The sequence below is a fragment of the Macaca thibetana genome, chromosome 2 (genome assembly GCF_024542745.1).
Source record: "Macaca thibetana thibetana isolate TM-01 chromosome 2, ASM2454274v1, whole genome shotgun sequence".
Lineage (NCBI taxonomy): Eukaryota > Metazoa > Chordata > Mammalia > Primates > Cercopithecidae > Macaca > Macaca thibetana.
This window is the reverse complement of record NC_065579.1, coordinates 148325087-148350735: the sequence shown is the minus strand read 5'-3', so window position 1 is coordinate 148350735 and position 25649 is coordinate 148325087. Positions and strand designations below refer to the sequence as shown.

General features: G+C 47.8%; 1 protein-coding gene across 1 annotated transcript in view; it reads right to left on the bottom strand.

Annotated features, from left to right (window-relative positions):
• ZXDC (ZXD family zinc finger C) overlaps positions 1-25202 on the bottom strand; it is a 37656-nt gene extending 12454 nt beyond the window's left edge. The window contains exons 1-7 of the mRNA XM_050781631.1: positions 24248-25202; positions 21523-21675; positions 21342-21420; positions 19975-20105; positions 15251-15421; positions 10948-11633; positions 9058-9142 (exon numbers count right to left, since the gene is read on the bottom strand). Of these exons, the coding sequence (XP_050637588.1) occupies positions 9058-9142; positions 10948-11633; positions 15251-15421; positions 19975-20105; positions 21342-21420; positions 21523-21675; positions 24248-25154 (2212 nt within the window). The 5' untranslated portion in view covers positions 25155-25202. The remainder of the gene's footprint in view (positions 1-9057; positions 9143-10947; positions 11634-15250; positions 15422-19974; positions 20106-21341; positions 21421-21522; positions 21676-24247) is intronic.
• Between the last annotated feature and the right edge of the window lie 447 nt (positions 25203-25649).

The following is a 25649-nucleotide window of genomic DNA, read 5'->3' as shown; positions in this document are numbered from 1 at the left end:
TGTGAGGCGTGAACAGTTACTGCATGTGAAGGACATAGGACAAACAGAACAAGTGCAGGCTGCCCCCACGGCTCTTCATGCCTTAGAAAAACCTTTAACCTCTCATCTTCATTCTCTATTCTGTATGGAATTCTAATATATTTTTTCCCTAAAAGGCCAGCATTCACCCGTCAATAACTGGAAATGCCACCTTTCCACATGCAAAGATGACCAGGTACCAGGTCAGTGCCCGGTGTGCTGGATCCTGGGCTCCTGGCTCTGCCATGCAGCCCCAGCACCAGAACATGCTTTCAGCTGCCATGGCCTTGCATGAAGTCTTAGCTACAGTGCAAATCCTCTATGCCATTTTCCATTTTCTTAAGACATTCTTGTCCATAGCTTCTTACACAACTGTCCTGAAACCTGCTTGGACTTCTGCATGAAATTGCACTGCAATGCTGTGGGAAGAGCAAAAGAGGCTTCCCTTTCCTTCATCCCACGTCTGTCAGCTAAGCCTGTGGGCTCTGCCATCAGGATAGGTGCAGGAGCCCGAGCACTCCTCCCCACTGCCATCGCCACTCTCGTTCCTGCTAGGTGAGCACTCAGGCTTCCAACTGCTCTCCCTGAAACCTCCCATTCCCCCAAGTAAGTTTATTTTCAAAATGGCAGCAGAAACGGCCCTCTTCAAACTATCACGCCATTTTCCTAATCACATCCTCTGCTTCCCCATCTGACTGAGGGAAAGCTGGAGTCTGACAAGGACCCAGGCGCCTTCAGCAAGCTCTGGCCCTTCTAAAATGCTCCCTCGGCGAGGTCCGCCTCCATAATGGCCTCCTGGCTTTGCCTCTGACGGGTCATGGTCAGGACTGTTGGCTCCCTTGGCCCAGAAAAGTGTTTCCCCAGACACATTCCATGGCTCCTTTCTTGCCCCTGCTGGGTGTTGCCTCCTTGGAGACCCTCCCTATCCCCACTATTTAAAACTACAAAGTTCCACAGACTCCTCCTGGTTGTCTTTCTTCATGACATTTATCATTTGGTTTCCTGATTATGAGGTGCTTTTCACCCAGTCCTGCTACCAGACTTCTAGCAGGGTGTCTGTGCTGTTCACCACCGTGTGCCTGACTCATCCAAGGCAAGGGATCACCCTAGCTGAGAGCAGTTGATCTTGTCATCCCTCCCTTCACCTCCTGTCCACTGGTGACATCTCCTCCTGGCTGTTATGATTTCTGTTGCTGTGTGAATGAGATCTCTTCTCCCACTGCATTTCCTAGCTGGCTACTTGGCTATGCAGGAAGCTCTGGATAGTAGACATTTATTTTCTAACTGGCACTTAAATATCTTCTGTTTTACTAATTTTTCTGATAGTTGAGTTTTCCAATAAGTAGTCAAATCATCAGTAAGCTGTTATTTGTCTCCTTCCTGCAGTTCTATCTTATTACTTTTTCTTGGTTTATTTCAATGGCAAGAACCTTCAAACAACATCCAACACCAAGGGTAACAACGGTAATACACGCAATTCCTGTCTAACTCCTAGGTGTGTGGACAGAACGCCTCTGATAACCCACCATTAAGCATGATGTTGGCTGTTGGTTTGGGCACATAATCTTTTATTACATTCCTAGTCTCACCAGTACAGTAATGAATATCAATTTTGTAAATCAAATACAGGATTTGTTGAGAAAATAATAAAGTTCTTCAACGATTATTGAGATAATGCAATTAACAGACTTCTTAACATTAAATCATTCTCAAGCTATCTGATTAAGCTCTATTTGGTTAGAATAGTACATTAAATATATATATTGCCAGATCCTAAGTGTGTTTTATTTAGAACATTTCCATCTATCTTCGTAGGAGTCACCAATCTATAGCTTTTCTTTTTTTTTTTTTTTTTGAGACAAGGTCTTACTGTCACCCAGGCTGGAGTGCACCCAGGCTGGAGTGGTAGACCCTAGCTCACTACAACCTCCATCTCCTGGGCTCAAGTGATTCTCCCCCCTCAGCCTCCCCAGTAATTGGGACCACAGGTTTGCACCACCACACTTGGCTAATTATTATTATTATTATTTTAGAGATGGGGGTCTTACTACGTTGCCCAGGCTGGTCTTGAACTCCCGGCCTCAAGCAATACTACCACCTCAGCCTCCCACAGTGCTGGGATTACAGCTCTCTTTCTGAGAGATATCCTTGTCAGATTTTTCATGGGAAGCTTCTGTTTTCCACAGAGCTTTGGAGCAGCATTTACTGCACAAATTCCACAAAGGGGAATAACTGTTAATGAACTATTCATATTCTTATTTCTGAATGATTACTTGTTTTTCTAGAAAACTCTGCATTTTGTTGCAAGTATTCTAACTTATTATCATACAGTTAACATGATATCTATTTACCTCTATGTATTCCAAAGAATTTGTGGAATTTACTTGACGCTTTTTTTTTTTTTAATTGCTCAGACAGAAATGGAAAATGATGGCCTAGGGGCTGTATGCCCTTAGGGATATGTTTTCTTTGGCCCATACCAAAGTTTTTCTAAATCTGAATAAGCTGTCACATTTAAGCATCAAAATCTGGATTTGACTCTGTTCTGACAGGAAGACATCTGAGGCACAAACTTGAATCTAGTTTTGGCCACATCCCTTGTGTTCCATATACAGTAATACATAATAGTTGGCTTCAACGTCAAGTGTTTCTAAGACCCTCACGTGTAATCCACAAGAATCCCAAGTGCAGCATGCTTCTATTACCATTTCACAAAGGAGAAAGCTGAATGTGCAGAGAAGTCGCTGGCTCAAGAGTTCAAACTTATAAACACATGGCCTATCCATTTTCCTGTATTTGTAATTAACTTTTATTTATTTATTTATTTGGCGACGGACTTTCACTCTTGTTGCCCAGGCTGGAGTGCAACGGTGCGATCTTGGCTGACTGCAACCTCTGCCTCCCGGGTTCAAGTGATTATTCTGCCTCAGCCTCCTGAGTAGCGGAGCTGGGATTACAGGCATGAGCCACCACGCCCAGCCTCGCTTTTATTTCTTCTTTCACCCAATTGTCTAGAGGTTTTCTTTTGTTTTCCAAGTAATTTTTACTAATTTAACATATTATGATCAGAAAACATACTACTGCCTATACATGTACATATGTACACATATACATATATGTACACATACACATATATACATTCCTACACATATACACATCTGTAATACACATATGCACACGCATGCACATATATACATATATGCACACATACACATGCACATACATATATGTACATATGCAAACATGTATATATGTATACATGCACACTCACATATACACATATGTACATGTGCATATGTGTATGTGCATATATGTACATGTGTGTATGCATATACATACGTGTATACATATACATATGCGTGTGTATGCATCTGTATACGTATATGTATGTGTATACACATATATACATATACACATATACATATATACACGCATATATACATATATAGGCATATATAGGCAGTACTATATATTATGTGTATATATAGGCAGTACTATATATACTTTTTTTTTGTAAAGACTTGTATAGTTTTCCTGATGCCCTAATTTGTTCCGTTTAATTTCTACAAATATTCCACAGACATGGAGTAGGATCCATTAAATCAACTTTATTAATCCCATTATAAACATCTTTCATATGCTTATTTTTTTCTGCTTGATCAGCAGATAATGAACTAATCACTTTCAAACTGCTAGTTTCTATACATTCAATTATCCTAGATTTCTATCGGCTTTTACATTATATTGTTTGATAGTATATGTTTTCCAATAAATATTCATATAAATGTCTGTGGGTCTTACAGTTCTGTTGTAGGCTACACATGAATAGCAACCAAAAAGAGGAAAAATCTTCTTTGTCCCCATGCTTTTTCCTTGAATTCTACACTTTTCATATTAACATTAGCCCTTGCTTTGTGATTTGCCTTTGTTTTATTTTACTCTGTCTTAATCTTAACCTTCCCAAATATTTCCATACAGGGTGCAACTCTCCTAGACAACACACAGCGGAGAGTGTGCTTCCGATGTATTCAATCTTTGTCTCTTGGCAGGAGAGTTGCCCTCATTACATTTCACTGTGACACAGGATACCCTTGGTTTTCTGTCACCATGTGTCTTGCTGCTGTCTCTGACAAGCACCACATCTTCTTTCCCTTCTCTGCCCCTTAGACAGCAGAGAGGTATACATACCCATTTATAGTTCTGAAGCTGTTTACGCTTTTTTTTAAGCTTAACTTTGCTATTCGTTTCAAGAATAAAACTTGACAGTTTTACACTGAGAGAAAAATTCTTGTTTTATTCTAAGGGGAGAATCTCAATACTCGAGATAAAGAAATTGGCATATTTTATTTTCTACACTCAACAGCAACACAATGGGAACAGTCTTGAATTTCAGATGCTATTGCTCAGACTGCACATTTCCTAAGAACTGAGGTGTGCACTGGCTCCTAACCACATTCACAACAGCAGAGTCTTGACTGTTTCTAAATGACCTGATTCCATTAACAGTCCTATTACACAGAAACTGCTCATTCTTGAACTTATTACAGGTCCACAGTCTCTCAATCACAAATCCTGACACCCAAAAAGTCCCAACTCCATTTTTTCCCCCTGAACTTAATGCCAAAAGTAATTTAGCAACATAACTGACCTGAACTGATGTAAAGCTATTTACAGTCTTATTTGATTCCACTTAGATATATTTTGCTGAAAAGTACCAATGTAGTAACTAGTGGTATGAATACATAATATATGCACCATATCATCTAAAATTTGAAATAGCCTGAATCCAAAGCACAGCGTGGGTTAACATAAACACCAGCACTGACCACTGAAACCCTAGTGTAACAACACCCCAGTAACAGTAAGTACACCTAGTGTCTGCATTCTAAATACCACCCTCTAACAAAAGAAACCAGGGCTCTCTGGAGGAGGAGTTGACTCCAGGGCAGGGACAGGGATAATACAAGAGCCTGCTGGTGCTAGGAAGGAAGGAAGTGCTCAAAACAAAAAGCTAGGATGGAGAATGCTGATGAGGCACAAGAATCCAACTGAAGGATTGTCCACAGCTGGAACAACTGGAGCAACAAAATAAATGGTGATAATATTAATCATAATCCAATATTGACTACAGCCTAAAGAATCAATACCGTTGAGGCCGGGCACGGTGGCTCACGCCTGTAATCCCAGCACTTTGGGAGGCCAAGGCGGGCGGATCACAAGGTCAGGAGATCGAGACCATCCTGGCTAATATGATGAAACTCCGTCTCTACTAAAAATACAAAAACAAAATTAGCCAGGCGTGGCAATGTGCGTCTATAGTCCCAGCTACTCGGGAGTCTGAGGCAGAATGGTGTAAACCCGGGAGGCAGAGCTTGCAGTGAGCGGAGATCGCCAATCAGTATCATTGAATCCATACTGCATAACTGAATAAGTAAATGAGGGAGAAGAGACAGCTCTTCCTTACAAAATTCTAATAAATAAGTATACAAAAATAAGGGAAATGGAAAATCACCATTAGAACCCCACAGGCAAAAGCCCCCGCTGAGTGTTACGTGAGAGGAAAGCTTAAAGAGAAACAGGGCACTTGCACTGCAAGGCAAAGGGTTAACCCTGCCCAGAGAGGCCTGGCCTCTGGCCCCGGCTCCTGGGAGATCTCTAGGCCCTTGGAATGCCCTGTCTGGTAAGAATGTCTGTCTAACTGGGCGCACTGGGCCACTTCCACAGTCTGTGCTAACCCATGGTGGAGGCCTCAGGCACATAGCGCCAGCTCAGCCTCTGGAGGGCTGGAGAGTAAGGCCAGCAAGTCCACACAACTGAGACTCAACAAAACTCCAGATTTGTTGCGAGTCTCAGGTGGGCTTCCTTGGGGGGCAATGGTACCTGTGTGTGCTGTCACTTGCTGGGAGAAGTTGGCACTGTTCACACCTCCATGGGAGGACACTTGAAGTGTCACACTAGGAACTCTCATGAGCCCTGCCTGGGCCCCTTTTCCCTCAGCTGGCTTTAATTTGTGTCCTTTTGCTGCAATAAGCGTTAGCTGTGAGTACAACAGCTATCAGTCAGCTCCATGAGTCCTTCTAGAGAATTACCTAAGGGTGGTCTTGAGGACCCCCAAGCTTGCAGTTGGTATCAGAAGTGAAGATGGTCTTAGGGAGCCCCAAGCTCCACACACAGTCTCAAAGCATACACTGCAAGATAGTTAATTACAAAAGGAAAACCAGGAAGTTGATGGTGAAGAAACCTAGCAGCTACCACCCTAACCAGGGATCCAGGTTTACATACCTGACATGTAGACAGCATAGCCCAGGGAGGATGTGTGGGGGAGGGCACCTCGCCCCAGTCTCTAGCAACCCCAGCCCAGGTCTCATCTCCAGAAGATATCAGGCAGGCCTACAGGGAGGACAGTCCAAAGTGATAGGCCCACCCTCTTTGAAAGCACCATGACAAGGGAGGGCCAAGGCCCTCACCCAGACCAGAGGAGATGGGGAGGGGTGACAATTAAATGCACATGCGGCCTGGAACAGGGAAGGGCACTGGGGGAGCCTGGTCATATCCACATCAAGTCTGCCGTTCAGCTCCCAGGACTGCGGCCACAGGGGACTCTCAGCTGTGATAAATGCAGCATGTATGCAGGATGCTGTTTTGAGGGGAGGTGGGCATCCCCCCATGCTGGGGGGGGGCAGGGGTCTAAAACCACAGCAGACACACGGGCGCAGGAAGACAACGGTGCCCTGCAGGTTTTGGAAAAGAGACAGTGGCCTTCCTCCACTGGCTGAGGCACCCGGAGGGGCTTTTCAAGGATGTGGGTGGCAGTGGCAGCAGCCTCACCCTCACGACGACATTCTCCTGCTGCACTCACACAAGGAGACCTAGCAGGTACCAGGTTTCAATTTCCCTTAGAAGTCTATGAAGTATTTAAACCAATGAGTGCATTAAAATACTCTGACCATCACTGTAGAAAGCTAAGAAACTCAAACAGATTCAAACATCATTAACTGCACCTCAGGGTAAAAAAATGAGAAGCTGCTCTTTATAGACATGTCCCAGCTATAAGTAAGAAAGAAATGACAGATTTAGAGTGCCACCGTTTAGAGTAACCCCTAAGGAATAAGTGGATCCAGTATCTGGTCACAATGGTTGCCAGCAGTACAGACAGACAGCCCGCCAAAGGCTGGGGGCCTCCAGCGAGAACCCACCCCCACCTGCAGCAGAGTTTTATCAACCAACCAGATCTAACCACTAGACATAACTACTAATTTACAGAAAAAGAAAAAAAAGGAAGGAATGTGTTAAAACAGTGATGTGATCATTAAGGTCCAGACTGCCACACTCGAAAGAACAATCAGTTCCTTCAACAAAAACCAGACAAGAGATAGCAGAGAACCCTACAGCTGTCAAACAGAGTCAAGAGATGATGTATCAACCAGTAGTGACATATGAACCCCACTGGATTCTAATTCCAACAAACAGTTACACAAAACATTTGAGGCATCTGGGACAACTGAAAATTTGAACATTTGCTAGATACTGACATTAAGAAAATACTGTTAATTTTTAAAGAATTGGCAACAGTAGGTGGCTATAATTTTTTTTAATGTCCTTACTTTTTTTTTTTTTTTTGGAAATGAAGTCTTGTTTTCTGTCACCCAGGCTGGAGTGCAGTGGTACAATCTCGGCTCACTGCCACCTCCACCTCCCAGGTTTGAGCGATTCTCCTGCCTCAGCCTCCCAAGTAGCTAGGATTACAGACATGCGCCACCACTCCTGGCTAATTTTTTTGTGTTTTTAGTAGAGACAGTGTTTCACCATGTTGGCCAGGCTGGTCTCGAACTCCTGACCTCAGGTGATCCACCGCCTCAGCCTCCCAAAGTGCTGGGATTACAGGTATGAGCCACCGCACCTGGCCAATGTCCTTAACTTTTTAAAGATAACGCTGAAATATTTACAAAAACAGTAATGAAAACATCAAATCTCCTTTATAGATAGATAGTACTCCAAAGCAATATAAGAAATAGGACACGTGGTATATACTTGAATGTTTGTCTCTTTTTCCTTCAATATTATCTATCGGGTTCAATAAAGGCATCCGCTTTCCCTCATGAACTTTACTTGGTCTATGGTCAACTCTTTCTACAAATTTCACCACCACACTTCCTTCTATTATCTCTGCAAGTTCCATTCTGGTACTTGGTGAACCGTGGAGGTGTTTCTTCCTAAGTCACAATCCAGACTGATGCATACAACATTATAGGGAAACACTGGCTTGAAGAAAACTGATTAACAGAAAATCGGCAATTGTTATTTATTTTAAATAAGAAGTCAGTCATGATACTATTAGGAATAGAGAGCAAGATATAAAATCGTATCAACCCTTTTAGATAAATACAAAGGACAAATGAAATACACAAAAAACAATACATTTTAAAAATCCACTGTTAGTTTTTAGAAAAAGATTTAGCAGTTTCCATTAAGCACTACATCCCACTATTCCACTTTCAGGAAGGACAGATGCTTGAGGCCACATAGGTTACCAGCTCTTGTTTGGTCTTTAAAAATACAAATAAGTTGCTAACATTTTCAAATAAGATTTCAACAAAACTCTGACAATGCCACAGGACACACAGTTTGGCTCCATGTACATGTACCTGGGGACAGTGGCAGTCCCCAGGTCTCTGCCATGCCAAGATCAGGCCCCAAGGCCATTCAGCACCAGGCACAATCTCTGCTTTCCTGACACCTGGCCTGCTTTGCTTATTTACCTTAGTAGCCTTCCAGGTAACTGACACTGGTGTTTGAACCCTTAACTTTCACAAAGCTTGTTTAGGCAAATAAAATAGGTTCATACTGATGCTGGGAATTTTGTTACTAATTTTTTCCCTTAAGTTCAAATAAAACTAAGGAGTTGATAAAAAGGGTATTCTGAACAGAAAAGTAAAACCAAGAGCACAGAAACACCTGCTGTGTGTTTCTTCTGCCAGTAATAGTGACAGAGAACCCTCAGGCCCTCGCTCCTCAGGGCTGCAGCACACACGGCCTCACCTGCATTGCTCCCCGCTCCTCTCTGCTTTTTTTCCTTGGCTAGTTGAATGGCTCGGTAATCAGTTCTTGCTGAGCCCCCACTTTCCTGAGACCAAAGAAAAGCGTATCAGTCACTTATCTAGACACAAAGGAAGGGTAGCAAGGGAGCTAGAGAAGTGCCATAAGCCTGCTTCTGGGACATATCCGAGCTCCCATAACCAGAGTCGCCAGCAAGGCACACAAAGGGCCAAATGCTACGTCCACTTGCGGCGAGGGCCGAACAAACTTGGAGCTCGAACAATGTATGTGACTTTCTTATCCAGAGAAGCAAAGTGTATTCCTCCAAAGTCTAAAACATAGTAAAATATTTTACACAGAAACTTTTTAAATCAATTACATACTTCTCTGCTTTCTGAAACAAACACTGAGCCTTGCCTGGGTGACCCAGGGTCACCTTACCATGGCACTCCGCGACACTTTTCACACTGTGCCACACACGTGTACGGCAGGCCCGGGACAGGTCCCACCTTAGAGACCCACAGCAGAGGCCGCTCTGGTGGCAGGGGCTACACTCAAAGTCTTACGCAAAAACAATAATGATGGTACTGAATTCAGGAACTTTCCTGAGGGTGCCAGACAGTACTCAGAGGACTTCAGCTGTTGGAAGTCTGTGAACATTTCCAAACAAAGACAGTTTAACACTTATCACTACGAAGAGAAAAAGAGCAGCCCTCAAAGCTCGTAGCATACCTGGGACCCATTCACCACACACCATTTGTACTCAGAGAAGCGAGGTAGCCCAACGCCACACAGCTAGCAAGAAAACGAACACGGGTTAGGACCGAGGTCTTGCTGGCTTCTCCACCTCCACCCACAGCTACAGCTGCACCAGGAAGCTTCCATTTCCCAAGGCACCGAGGCACACAGTCCTTGCACCAGGGACTGACTGCACACTTGTCTCTAACTGTGGCCACCTCCCATCCCTGCCCAGTCACCTGTACACTTAGCAACTGCTATAGCTGCCTAAGCAAAGGCTGGCAAGCATAGCTCTGCCACCAACAAGCAAGACACCAGAAATGCAGAGACAGAGACCGTCCTCTCCCACTGAAAGAAATGAAAGCTGGCTCCATGGAGCCTCAGTTACTATGTGCCTCACAACTGATCCTACTTCAAAAGATTTAACATTTTTTAAAAGTTGTAAAATAAGATGTAACACTCTGAACAATATAAATGTCACCATCAAATTTAGCCTGTGCCACAAAAAAAAACAAAAACCCTATCTGATCATTCCCATCTGAGTCAGGAAAGTCAGACTATCTCCCAATAATCTTTAAATTATTTTAAATTAAATTATATTAAATGTATAATTGATATAAAGTATATTAACTGTTCAGCCTCAAAATTGGAGTACTCTTATAATCCTCCAAGAACTAAGGCTCATAAACCCCCTCCCTTTTTTTCTTTTCTTTTCTTGTTAATTCTAGTTCTAAAAAAGAGTTTGGTATGGTTTTAAAGTTTCCATTGAACCTCTGAAGGTGGCTTATGTCTTGACTCCTCTTCTAGGGCTGGTCATGAGCTGAGAAGCATAGAGGCAAAGTATCTCAACATTACAAAACCCCCAATTTTCAAGGAAAGGAGCACATTACCATGGAGCCACAGGACTCCAAAGGACCTCAGAAAGCATTTAGCCAAATCTCCTTATGTAGGAAATAAATGAGAATTTAAGGCTCAGATAGGTTAAGGTGATTTGTCAAGGTCATAAGAACTTGTCAGTTCCAGACTTGTAGTCCAGGGCTGCGTCCTTTTGTAAACCAGAAACGTCTGCATAGAAAGGATTAATCCAGAATATCCTCAAGACTGAGTATGAGAGAAGTGACCTATATGGTGGTGACTGAATAGATTGCTTCATACCAAATAGAAGTTGCCGGTGCCTGCACTGAGCTCTGTGTCCTGGGCACCGTGCTGCTCTGCTGGGCTGGACAACGTGGACTGGGGCAGCCCATGGCTTCCTTCCTGCTGCCCAACTGCTCCTGGGCGAGAAGGCGAGTCCGGCTCCACCTTGATTGGAGCCAGCAGTTCCGGGACACTGGCATTTTCTTGGGGGGTGCTTGAAGAGGTCGGTGTGGTGATGTGTGCTGCTAAGTTACTATTGGAGGTCAAAGCCAGTGGGTCGTCACTCAAGTTCTTCATGGGCAGAGCCACCAGACAGCCTAATGCTCCTGCACTCACAGTCTGCACGTCATCCACACTGAAGCTACTCTGCTGCAGAACCGTGGCTGCTGTCCCGAGAACCAGAGGGCTGTCCAGGCTCGGGGGAATATCACTGTGGGCCACCAGGACCAGGGGTTCCATTGGCCCTAGGGAGCTATTACTAGCAGGGAGGTTCCCTCCCAGAGAGGAGCTCACAGAAGTGACGTCAATAGTCAGGATTCCGGAGTTCAGAGCCTCGTCCGACCCACCTGCAGAACCACTAGCATTGGCAGGTGTGTCAGAGAAGAGCGCAGCAAGATCCATGTTCGTGAGCTCGCTTTGGCCTGGGCTGCTGAGTTCACTGCTAGGAGTAAGAGAACTCGGAGCTTCTAGCTGAGGTAAGAGATCTGAAAAAAAAAGGAATACACTCCGGTTACTTTATGACCTTGAAGACTGAGTACTTTTGTTTATGCCCATGATGTTACCAAGTGATGCCCCAAGGAAGCACTGACTGTCCTCTTCCCAGACCCTGAAGCTTGGTTATCATGACAGAGTCCCACGGCCAGTCTCTCGGGGCACCTGACACACACCCCAGGAAGGGACAGGAAGCGATGCCGGCTGACATCAGACACTTTATGTATGCGTCTTGGATCCTCAGGCTGACAGGGCTTTCTCCAGTAGAAACAATTGGAGAGAGATTAAATAACATTTCCTAAGGTCAGGCCAACTGGTAACAGCAAGAAGCAAAGTAAGACTTGCATCCATGTCTTTCTGGCTTCAAAGCCTGCGCCCTCTCCCCTCCCGGTGCCACGGGAGCTGCCCGAGAGGACTGAACCTTTCCACGGCACATCATCCTCAGCTGCCAGTTGCTAGCTGGCCTGTGCTCTGAGGATATTTTCAAAATCAGCTTGTCAGCTCATGTTTGCCAAACTCTGTGCTCTACTCCACAACTAGCTGCCACCCCAAAACCGACTGGAGCCATATAGGGGTAAACAAAGGAAATGAAACTGGCTGCCTGGCAAAGCCAGGACAGACCCGAAGCTTCAGCTCTAGGCAGATGCACAGGACCTCTAGGCATGCTGGGGGCCCCCTAGACAGAGCTGTTCCTGATGGGCTTTCCCTCCCAGAGCCTCCCCTACCACTGCATTTCCAGCCTCACATTTCCCCACCAGGACTGCAAGCCTCCTGAGGGTGGAGAGCCGTCTGACCACCACTGTCCCCTCAGCTCCCAGCACAGTGCCCAGCCCTGATGCAGCATGTAATGATTCTAACAGGCCCTTCTTCAGCTGGAGTCTTAATTTTTGGTCATAATACTCTTTAAATATTTGATTGTTATTCTATGACTATGAAATTTAAATAATCAGCATACCTTTGGGAGAATAATGACTTCCAAAAAATTTCAATGCATAGGCAAGTTTTGGGTTTGTATACAAGTACATGCCAGTTATACCAAATCACAGGATGCTTCAAGCATCAAGCAAATGGTAAAATGGGAGAATAATTAATTTGGGCAAAAGAGCCAAATAAGGACTTGATGTCACCCTTTCCTGAGGACTGTCCCCAGCAGCTTCCTGACTGTGCCAGCGCCTGGCCCAGAGGAAAACCTGCTCTCAGTTCTCTGATCCTATTTCTCCCACGCCAGCTGTTACTGACCCCAAACTCATACCTGCAGGCTGTGAACACCTGGCCAGAGTGTCTATTATATTTTATATTTTTAATAATGCAAATCTACAAAAATCTATTCTAGACAAAAAGCAAATCAAATTCAGAATGTATCGTCTTTAGTTGTCATATTACTTCAAAGCTTAAAAAAAAGCATCAATATAGCATCACTTCTTCAATAAATATCCCTTAGTACCAATGAAGCATTTTGAAAGAAAATGGTAGTGATCCTTTGGCGAAATTAAAAATGGAAAACTATGTCAGTTTTTCAAAACTTTCTAAAAACTCCCTTGACTCTCTTGAGGATTCAGCTCCCTGTGAAGAGACCATGAATAATCTCAGTGCAAATGATACCCATTTATTAATAAATTTCCTTATTTAGCACTTTACTAGTTCTATAAACATTTACTACTAGAGAGACCACACATGTACAAGGGCCAGATATTAACACAATCACTAAATAAACATTAGTTAGCAGAGCATCTGGCAAAACAGTCATGATCACCACAGTTCAAAGCCCAGCCCCAGCCCTTCTTGCGGGTGTGACCCTGGCAAGTACTTTCTATCTTGGTTTCACCAGTGAGGACCCCACTCCCAGGACCACCGTTAGGGGGACTGAAACAACCCACTGAGGGCATGACATAATCCCACAGTAACCAGGTGTTCTAGTGCCTGTTTCTCACTAGGAGAAATGGTGACACCTGGTCTTCTACCCGACAGCTGGAAGGGGGATGACACACAAATAAGTCATTGTTGCACAAGAAATTCAAGCCTGGGATACACAAGCTGCTACAGAAGAGGGTCTCACATCCCACTAGAGTTTAAGGAAAGTGCATCTGGTATAACACTGGGCTTCTGCTGACTTCTGAATTGGCCAGGTCAGGAAAGGGGAAGTGTGCCATGAGAGGGAACGGCGGAACAGGGGAGAGGCCTGAGTGATGTAGTCTCATAGAGCTATCAGAGAAAGGGGGCCTGGTCACGTGGGCCTCTGTGAGCAAAGATGACACCCTCCAACATGAATCAGGTGGCACACACATTCCCTGTCCTCAAGACACTACTGAAGCAAGAAGGGCAATTTATTTAAATATAAAGCTGAATGGCAACTGCTGTAAACTGTGAAAGATCAGTGTCCAAGATCCCAAGGAGGGGCTTCATGACCACTTCCAAACAGGATCACAAGAAAGCAAAGGCCACAGACCTGCCCTGAGCCCAACCCCTCATCAAACTGTGCGAGGCATGGAGGCCTGTCCCCTGCCAATGCGGCAGCTGTGACACAGCTGCGCCTCAAGGCCAGTGCTCTCCTGTGGTGCTGCTGGTCACACAGTCCACAGGAGGACCCAGTTGGTGACACACACAGCTTCCACGGACTGAGCAGCAGAAGTAACTCTAGGGCTAGCTAGGATGCCATCAACTAGGCCCAGTGAGGAGCGATAACCGCACCAGGCCCTAGAGAGCAGGGCACATGTGCGTGCTCCTTAGAGGGGCCGCCACCACAGCTGCCAGGCACTTCTGCATCCTGCACTGTGGAGAAGGCCTAGTGGGATAGGTTTCCTAGTCCCATGCTGCAAAGCTGCCCAATGACCAGGCACTCACATACTCAGCATTCCCCTTACAGGTCACCCAGCCACCGTCACTTTCCCCTCTAACCCTGCCCTCTCCAGCCCTCACTGCTCCCAGTCCACTCCTGAAACACAATTCTGCTCTGGCCTTTGTTACTTGGAGAGAGAATAGCTGAGGCAGACGGAAACGCAGGAGGGGCAGGTCCAGAATTCAGGACAAAAGTCCCAGTGAGAGACACAGGCTTAGGGGACATATACTAGGGAAAGTCAATAAAGTGAAACATTCTTCCAGGAAAGCATTTCAAAGACACGGGAGGGGCCAGGCATGGTGGCTCATGCCTGTAATTCCAGCACTTTGGGAGGCTGAGGTGGGCAGACTGCTTGAGCCCAGTAGTTCAAAACCAGCCTGAGCAACATAGTAAAACCCTGTCTCTATAAAAAATGCAAAAATTAGCTGGGCATGGTGGTGCATGCCTGTGGGCTCAGCTACTCTGGAGACTGAGGTGGGAGGATCACTTGAGCAGGACCCTGAGGTTCCAGTGAGCCATGATCACACCACTGCACTCCAGCCTGGGTGACAGAGGGACCCTGTCTCAAAAAACAAAAGACATGGGAGGGATTAGAGGGTCAAAAGCAAGAAAGTGGCAGAGAAAGTGCAAAAGAGGCCACTTGGCTTGGCAACCATGGCCACAACCCCACTGCCCGACGACTTCCAAGAGGTGAAGAAGGAACAGACGGCACTGGCACTATTCCTGTTTCTTGCAGGGAAGCAGCTCCCCACCGGGGCCGTGGAAAGTGCAGACCTTGGCGCCGGCTGTGCTGTCTGACCATGTGCGCCTTCATGCTGTGCTTGGAGGTGAAGAGTCTGTTGCAGGTAGAGACCGGGCAACGGCTTTTCGGAGCACCCACATCCTGCACATGTTTCTTAGAGTGAATGTACAGACTGCTACGAGCGGAGAACCTTGCGCAACATCCTGGAACAAAAAGAGTAATGAGTGTGAAACCTGAGGATCACCAAGGAACCAGGAACAAGTGACACTTCCTCATCAGATCAGAACCACCAGACCTGCATTTTGCACCCTGGCTACTGGCAAGGACAGAAACCAAATATCTCTAGGAGTAGCATCACAAGCAATTCAAGTCAAAAGCAAACTTTTTAAAAAGCAAGAGATACAGTGAAACCCGTAGGGAGATTTGAAGTCCTACCTCAGCTATGTCTAAGCAACCTCTGTGCCTGTTTCTTCACCCACTACATGGAGATGTTGGGAAGATTAAGTCAAATTAAGTATTAACTGCTTAAACAATCAGTTGCAAACAATTTATTCTAGTCATCTCGATTAAGCTATTACCATAAAAAATGTAATCCTAGGATGATATTTAGAGCTGGAAACTATCTCGACAGATCACCAAAGCCAGTCCTTTCACTTTCCCACTGAGACACTGGATGCCCAGGGAGACTGAGCAGGTGTCCTGGAGCCCAGAGCTGGCATCTCCTTGCTTACACTCCCAATCCACTTATGACTCTGATCTGCACACAGGCATCAGAGGAAAAACAAGACACATTCAAAGTTATAGTCACCTCCCCTCCGTGCCCTGGCTTTCCACTACGCTGGCGCTCTGCCCCATACGGGTGCAGGGAGAAGACGTGGAGCTCTTGGTGGCCAGAGACCTGCACCCGGCAGGGGCAAGTAGAATAGCCAGCTGCTTCAATAAAGTGCAGTAAGTCAGTGCCAACACTGAAGCATGCGAGCGGCAGAGGAAACCGCACACCTCCCAAGAAGGCAGAAAAGTGGTCTCAGGAGTATACAGCATTTGAGGTGACTGGGCCACTGTGCAGCAAAGCAGATGGTGCTCCTGCCGCAAAAGCTGCCCAGCCAAGGTATGGGGGCATGAAGGGCAGCTGTGCAGGCACCCCAGCCTGGGTTCCAGTTCAACCTCTTACCAGCAGTGTGGCCTTAGACAAATTATTTATCCTTTGCGGGTCTCCTTTTTCTGTTCTGTGAAATGGGAATGACACCTGCTTCTCAGGGGTGCTGAGGGCCCAATAAAGCCATACCTGTCTACAGAGCCTCTGCACGGACCTAAGCAAGTGGAGCGAGCAACGACGCACTCGCAGCACCTTCTCAGGACGGTGGGGCGGTACTGCTGGAGCCCAGCAACTGGAGGAGGGATATTTTAAGGAAAGAGGCTATGAAGATAGGATATGGCCAGATGAGTAAGGGCCTTGGCTGCCTGTGAATGTAGTTTTCAACTACATTTTTCATTTTCTAATACAGCTGCAAACTCATTTCCAGGTCAGGCTCATCAAAGACCATCTGGGAAACACAGGAGATGGTCCGACGGCCCAGGCTTGCCCTGCAAATGCACAGTTTCCTCCGCATGCCCTGCTCACCATGGTACACAGGGTACCCTGGAACCCCCTTTCCCAGCTGGGGGTCCTGAGCACGGATTTCTAGAGACAGGTCACAGAGCAGAGGCTCTAAGCACATCTTTTGTAAAATGCCTTCCCAATGGCAGGGCCACGCTACAACAGGACCCTTGCACACTCTTGCCAGCACTGGGTTTCCATTTTTTAAAGTATTTGCTAATTCCATAGGCAAAAATATATTTCATTTTGGTTTGTATTTCCTGTGACAACCAGGAATGTAATCATTTCTCCATGTGTACTAACTGCTGGCTTTTCCAAATTCTGCCCATATATTGAGATCTGTGTCCATTCTTTACAAATCCAAGCTGCAACCAGGGAGAGGCAGAAGCAGCCATTACTGATAGACCTGTCTGCAAGCTGCATTCAGAGGACAGTGAGGCGCTCATGTGGATGGCCAGGCAAGCACGAGGCTCAGCAACACACGAGACACAGGCCCCAGCAACACACAGCCCCGAGGCTGTCATGATGCCACCCAGTGCCTGCCCTCAGACAGACTTCTGGTCTGTGGTCCTGTCCTTTCCTCCTCCTCCTGTTACTATAAAAAAGGTAGTTTTGCCTTTTACTTTTTATTATACAACAGTTCAAACATCTACCAAAGTGGAAAAAATGGTATCATCAGTCCCAACTATTGCCCAACCCCAAGAATGATCAACTCTCAGTCCAGCTGAGAAGAGGTCCTGGGCTCCTCCCACTAGCTCCAACTCCATCTCCACATGCTGCCCACACCACGTGGGGAGTGCCCCCTTTCTCTCCCAGCAGAACACCTAGACTTGCTGGAAGAAACAGAGCTCTACAGAAATAAATGCCCCATCCTCCACAGCCAACTCCCACCTTTCCCCTTTCCCCAGTCACCTCTGGTGGAAGTGTCAGCACGAACCATCCCCGTCTCCCACTCAGGCCACCTCTCAGGGCATCAGAACAGGACTCTGCCTGAGTGACCCCGCGGAACCTCATCCATCAACACACCAAGACAACCCCGCAGGTGGCACTGAGGCATGTCTTCCCTGGTCCTGGCTCACCCTAGCACTCAAGGTGACCCCCACTTCCACACATCCCCTCTCACCTCAGCACCACCCCCTCTGTGCTCTTGCTGGTCCTGCCAGTACCCGTCCCAGCCACTCCACTGGAATCGGGGGCAGCCCCAGGGCTCTGTCCTAGGTCCTTTTTAAGAAAATCTAACAGCAATCATAACAACAGTAAACTGACATATGTACTGATGTTTTCCATATGCTCTAAACTTACTAACCAATCCAGCCTTCGCCAACAACCCTGGGAGGTTTTATTCACTTTACAGACGAGGAAGAGGCACAGAGAGCTTCAAGTGTTTGTCCAAGGTCCCAGAGCTACTTACGAGGCAGACTTGGGACTCGAATCCAGGCAGTGTGACTCCAGAATTCAGGTTTTTGATCAACTACACTACCCTGCCTCTCCTCCATTTATACTCTTCCTTGAGAATTTCATCCACTTTTGTGGCTTAAATGACGACTTGGGTGCTGTCTGCTTCGCTCCCTGCCTGGTCTACTCTCCTCAGCGCCAGCGGCACATCTCCTGCCCTTTGTGCATTAGATGCACAAAGGTACCAAAAACACAACATGTCCAAACCAAACTCTGTTTCCTCCAAATCCACTCAGCTGAGATACTGACCTCAACTAAAATCCAAATCCATCACCGTATATTGTGACTTCTAACTCCCACCTCTGCCATCGATGCCACTTTCTCTTTTCCCACCATTAACGCCCCCATCCAGGTCATCCCACCTCCCCACACCCTTGGCTGCTTTCCTTCCTGAAGTCAGACTGAGCCACAACTCAAACATGATCACATCATACGCTCACCCAAACACTCAAGCCTGCCACTCGTGGCCCTGAGAGGCTCTCCCAGGCCATTCCACCCCCAACACCCACACGCACATGTCTGGTGCTCTTTCCCCTTCTTCAGCTGACTGTGAGGCCATTCTCATCCCGAAGAGCAGTCTGGGGAAACCCTCTGTGTCCCTGCAGCACCCTACATGTTACCTGTTCCCCTGTCTGCACCTCCAGCTGAAACCCTGACGGAAGAAGGAACTGTATATACGTTCACTTGTATATATGTTCACTATGTTCTAAGAGCTAGTCTCAGCTTTAAATGGGTCTTTAATATTCTCTCTTTCAGATAAGGAAACCAAGGCCCAAAGAAGCAGCTTGCCTGAGGTCACCACTTTAGGGAGCAGTAGAGCCAGACTTTGAATCCATGACCACCCAACATGCCCTGGCTCACTGCCTCCCAGTGCACCTGCAGAACTAGAGTAGGGCCAGCACGCATAGGTCACGCAGCCAATTTCTGGCAAATGAACTAAGGCTTCAGTGTTTTAAAGGAAGAAACCTCTCTACTATCCCTTTTAAAAAGTCAGGTTGGGTGCAGTGGCTCACACCTGTAATCCCAGCACTTTGGGAGGCCAAAGTGGGTGGATCACTTGAGGTCAGGAGTTTGAGACCAGCCTGGCCAACATGGTGAAACCGTCTCTACTAAAAACATAAAAATCAGCCAAGCGTGGTGGCGCACACCTGTAGTCCTAGCTACTCAGGAGGCTGAGGCATAAGAATCACTTAAACCTGGGAAGCAGAGGTTGCAATGAGCCAAGATTGCGCCATTGCACTATAGCCTGGGCGACAAAGCAAGACTCTGTCTCAAAAATTAAAACAAACAAAAAAAAGTCAGTCTAGCTTTATTGCTATGCAATTACAAAATGATTGGAGCGACCATTCAAACGTGATCTCAAAAGTACCTACAATTTACTGAGTCCGAGCTCCACGCCAGATGGATAAACAGGCATTTTCCACCTTTCACCTAATCCTCATGACCACCAAATTAAACAGGTAACTTAACTAGAGCCACAGATCTAGTGAGGATCAGGGCCATGAGTCAAACCATGTCTGATTCTCAAGTCACTACTCCCAAAATAGTACAATTAACTCAATTAGGTAACTAAACATAACGCCACAACTTATATTGAGTCAGTCTTTAAGCAGCTAACATTTACCGTCAAACAATGGAAACTTAACAAGATAAATGTTGGCCTGGTACTTAGTTTACTGCTCAAAGCAATGTTTTAAAATCTACCTTCCACAGGACACTCGAATGGCTTTGTGCCTAGGTGGGTTATGCTGTGGCCTTTCAGATGCTCTGCTCTCGTGAACGATTTCCCACAGCCTTCGACAGGGCAGGTAAACCTCCGGTCATCATCATGTTTCCTGCCAGATAGAAAAATAAAGGAGCTGTGATTCCTCATACAACTCACCGTGATTCTTTGTTTAAAATTCTACAAAATATACCAAAATACAAACTTTACATTTACAAAAATCAGTAGTACATTTCAGAAAATCTTTACTCTGTCTTTAATCCATGTGAGAAGATTTGCAATTTAGCTACCCCATAGTTAAAAATTCTACCTTAATGACTAAGCAGACCCTAGAGTCACACATTGAACAATTAATGCTATTTCAATTTAAGAACGGTGGAGTCCCAAATGTAGTGATGAAGGTGTTTCTATTGTTTAGAAACCCTCATGATCAACAAGCTTTCCGAGCGACAGAGGGCCATGAGAAATGTGCACAGAGCATCAGCTGCAATGCTAAAAGACTCTCTTAAGCCAACTTGTAAAGACTGTGTCTTTTCCTAAGTGACATTTTTATATTAAATCCTCAGAGCCCAGTTGTGCAAGCACAGAAAAACCATCGAATCTCTCCGAGTCTCACTGTAAAACAGGGAGAATAAGAACATTAGCTTTGAGGTTGTTGTGAAGATAGAAGACACACATGTAAAGTGCTGAGCATCACCTAGTCTCCAGGGTTGTCATTACCACCACGAAAACTTGTAATTACATGAAGAAAGCTTATTCTACAATGTTAAGTTAAACAAAACTGGAATTTTTTTTTTTAAAGAACAGAGTATACCAATTAAGTTTTTTTTAAAAAAATAATATACAGGGCCGGGTGTGGTGGCTCACGCCTGTAATCCCAGCACTTTGGGAGGCTGAGGTGGGCGGATCACAAGGTCAGGAGATCGAGACCAACCTGACTAACACGGTGAAACCCCGTCTCTACTAAAAATACAAAAAAAAATTGGCCAGGCGTGGTGGCAGGCGCCTGTAGTCCCAGCTACTTGGGAGGCTGAGACAGGAGAATGGCGTGAACCCGGGAGGCGGAGCTTGCAGTGAGCCGAGATCACGCCACTGCACTCCAGCCTGGGTGACAGAGCGAGACTCCGTCTCAGGAAAAAAAAAAAAAAGTACACATAGAAAAAAGTATTTTCAGGTGATGAGATTCTCAGCAATTTTTTTTTACAGTTTTCTGAATTTTCCAAATTATCAACACTGAGCTATTTTTACAACTTAAAAAACGTCTACAGATATTTCATTCGTTAGTTTCTGCTGCTGACAAATCACTCATTTTCAAAGCTGATAATGCAAACCAAAATGTAAGGATTACCTTCTGTGCCTTAGAAGTTTGGACATGCTGGTGAAGGTCCAGCCACAACTGTCAGAGTCACAAATAAATGGTCTTTCACCTTGTAAAAGAAAAAAAGTACACAGCATAAAATTTGCCACTACAACAGCTACGATGAAGACAACTCTTGGGTCCAAATGCTTTGCGTTCCCTAGCTCATTACCTGTATGGCTCCGCAGGTGAATTTTCAGCCGACAGGCTTTATCATACTGCTTGCTGCACCCAGGAAAGGAGCAGGAAAAGAGCTCTTGTTCCCTGAAGTGGGCTCGGTTATGGGAAAACAGGGCACTCACCGTGATAAATGTCTTCTCACAGCCTGAACAAGGAAAACACAAACCCTGCTCAAAGTGTGGCAAAAATTATACAACATAGCTAATGCTAGTCACACCCACCGGACACTGTTCACCCTGAAGCAGACAAGGAAAAACATGACTCACAAGCACTCTCTAAAAAGGGATGACCATTAATGCTTGTTGGCTTTGTGATCACCACAAGAAGGCAGCTAATGGCAGCCAATAGGCACACGCTGGCCACCTGCTGCAACACGACTTGGAGATGGAACAACTGATAAAGAGAAAGTCCTCTGTTCAAAGCCATCTACTGGCCAGTTCCAGAGTACTGATCCTGAACACAGGCTGAGACCCAAGAACCCCATGAGAGAAATCAAATACTAAGGAACAAGATTTTGTCTGGCAGGGTTGATCTTTGAAAGGTTACAAATCATCCTACTGGCCAGGATTTTCACCCCTTGGGGGTGATGCTGCATCCTCTACACATCCAAATTTCCTCCCTGACACCCTCTAACTGCCAGCCCTGTCCCTTGCTATTTGGCTTCTTTTTCCTTTTGCCATTTCCTTAGGTTCTCTGCTTTGTAATCTTCACCTCCATCCTAACCCCCGGCCATAGTAGCCAAGCCTTAACAATTCCACAGCAATGCTTCTCCTCCAACAGAAACATTCAGGGCTCCAACAGGGTGGAAAATATGAGGCTGCAGGATGTTTACCACGGGTCTTTGCCGCAGCTCTTCTTGGAGACTTTAACAAGATACCATCATGCCTGTGAACTGCCACACAGATGCACATGGCATAGCACTGCCCAAAAGTATCAACCCAAGGAATCCTACTTTCCCCAGCAACATCTAACCAGGAAATGCTGATCTTTGGCCTCGATCTGGTGCCAAAATACTCCCAAGAACCCCCCACAACCCCATAGATAATTACACCCTTTGGTTCTCCCTCTGCAATCTCACCTGCTAGAGACCCTCATCATTCCCACTCCCTGGCTCAGGCCCTCAGGAAATTGAGGTCTGGGCCCTTTGATGATGCTTCACTGGTACTGCTCCTGCTTTTAACCATCTAATCTCATCTCAACACAAGAAGCCTCATGGATCAGCCAACACAAAACCCTCAAGGGACCTCATGCCTGGAAGCAGGCAGGATCCCTAACCTTCCTAGCATCATACACAGAATGAAACTTTTTTAGCAGGGAGAGGGTCTACAGCCACCACCAGATTCCCAAGAATGTATGACTAAAAAAGGCTTTGAGCTAGTGGCCTCAAGCCACATTCTCTCTGAAGAGGAATGCACAAGACAGTCCACGGGCATATGTGAGAGAAAAAATAATAAAACCCGTTCATAATTATCATCTCATCCTTTCAAAATTCTTGTTTGAAAACATTATAAGGAGAGCCGTGTGCATATACAGGTTAAGGGCATGCTAGGCACACATTCCAGTTTGGTTTGAATGACTGGTCCTTCTTCCTGGGCCCTCACCACAGCCCACAGTCCCCACCTGGGCTCTGCCATCCAGCCGACCCCATTCTTCTGCCTTTCCAGGCAGGAATCCTCTCTTGCCCTTCTGGAGGAACCCCGTCCCTGTGAAAGCAGGGAAAGCTGCCCATCCTGGTGAAGAATTAACTGTGTTGGAGTCCTACATTCCCTACAACTGCAGGTCCACACAGTGGAGACAGCGGAGAAATAACCAGCAGTGGACTTTTTTTGTTTTTGTTTTTGAGACAGAGTCTGGCTCTGTCGCCCAGGCTGGAGTGCAGTGGCGAGATCTAGGCTCACTGCAAGCTCCCTCTCTGGGGTTCATGCCATTCTCCTGCCTCAGCCTCCCGAGTAGCTGGGACTACAGGCGCCTGCCACCACGCCCGGCTAATTTTTTGTGCTTTTAATAGAGACGGGGTTTCACCGTGTTAGCCAGAATGGTCTCGATCTCCTGACCTTGTGATCCATCCGCCTCGGCCTCCCAAAGTGCTGGGATTACAGGCGTGAGCCACAGCGCCCGGCCACCAGCAGTGGACTTTATCCACGAGGCTCGGCCTCTGTTTCTTCATGAGTAAAATGAGGACAGTTTTTAACCTTCACAGGCGGCTAATTTTTAAAACTTCACAAAACTGTGAGGTTCAACGGAAATAAAAGTATAAAAGGCAAAAAAGCCAGGATGTGCGCACACCTGTGGCTATCCTCCCAGCGTGTTAAGGTCCTGAATCTGGCCACATTCATCTCTGCTCCTCCAGCACGGAGTGTGCACCCCATAAATAAATGACGAGACTGAGGAAAATAAAGACCTGACACACAGCTCCGTGCCACTCTGTGAAGATGCGCTGCCGCTTTCATCAAGCGCAAGCAGGTTAAGGGTATCTGTTGCCGCCGCCTTTGGGAAGCGCAGCTGTGGTGATCTGCGCTACCTGCCATCGAAATCCCTGCGGCAAGGCAGGGCCAAGATCTCAAATCGAATGACATGAAAGGAGCTAGAACACAAATCCCGAAGAGCCTGCGTCCCCGGCTTGCTAAGGTCTGGCAGGCCCCTCTGTGGGACGGACGTGGCACCCGGGGCCTGCCTGCAACACCGCGCAGCCCGCCCGCCCCCGAGCGCGCGGTTACCGGGAAAGTCACACTTGTAAGGGCGCTCGGGCTCGAAGTGGCTGCGCTGGTGGGAGCTGAGCTTGGCGTGCGTGGGGAAGCGCTCGGCGCACACCTCGCACTTGAACAGGCTCTCCTGCTCGTGGCCCTTCATGTGCGCCTTGAGGTTATAGACCGTAGTGAACTTCTTGCCACAGCCGCCCACCGGACAGCCGAAGGGCCGCAGCTTGTCGTGCGACTGCAGGTGCCGCTTAAGCTTGTAGGACGTTGTGAAGGCCCAGCCGCAGCCCTCCAGCGGGCACTTGAAGGGCCGCCGGCCTTGACCGCCGCTGTGCGTGAGCAGGTGCACCTTGAGCTGGTGCTTCTTGGCGAAGGCCAGCGCGCACTGCGGCTCGGGGCAGCGGTAGCTGGGCGTGCTGGGGCCGGAGGCCTGGGGCGCGCGACGGGGCGCGGCGGTGCCCGCGCTTGCGGGGCCGGGCGGCGCAGACAGCGCGAGGACGCCGCGGTCGAGGCGCACCAGCAGATCCTGGCTGCTGATGGTGACGGCGCCCGCCGGGGCTACACCAGGGCCGGGGGCGACGGCCGGGCCGCTGGGGCCCTGCTCCGGGCGACTCGCCGGGTTGGCACGGGAGCCAGGCTCGGCCTCCTGTGGTCCGGCAGCCTCGGCGGCGGCGCCGCCGTGCGGCACTTCCAGCAGCACCAAGAACGAGTCGCCGTCGCTGTCGTCCTCGGCGGGCGGCGGACTCGGCCCGGAGGCCTCCCCGGGCCGCGCCCCGGGCCCGCCATCTTCGGGGCCCCGCACCAATAGCAGGCGGCGGCGCGCGGGGCTCGGGCCGGGCGGCGCTGGGGCTCGGCGGAGCGGGCCGGGGCCGCCGCCATGTTGCCCTCCGCGCGCGGTCGGGGCGGGGAGCAGCGCCGGGAGGTCCATCTTGGGCCCAGCGACGGCGTCGGAGCCGCTTCGGACGCAGCGCAGCCCGCGCCCCGCCCAAGTGTGCGTGCACTGCCCCGGGACGCGATCCGCGCCAAGACCCGTCGTAGAGTCCGGCTCGGAACCGCGCGTGCGCGGACGCCGCCGGGCGATGCGCGAGGCCTGCTGGGCCGACGTGACGTGGGGCGGGGCTGCGGGGGCGCCAGAGGCGGGGGCGGGGCGCCGGGACCGACTAGGGCGGGGCGCGGGGTCGGGGGGCGGAGCGCCGGCCCCGTAAAGGGCGGAGGGCGGAGGGCGGAGGGCGGGGGGCGGAGGGCGGAGGGCGGAGGGCGGAGGGCGGGGGGCGGGGGGCGGGACAGCTGGGGACTGGGTGAGGCTCCGAAAGCTGAGTGAGCGCTTCCCTCTTGTTCCCGCTGGCATGGGAGTCGAAGCTTGTCTGACTTCGAGTCATATTAGTATTTCAGACACTTCACAAGCAGCCTCTCGTAAGCACTG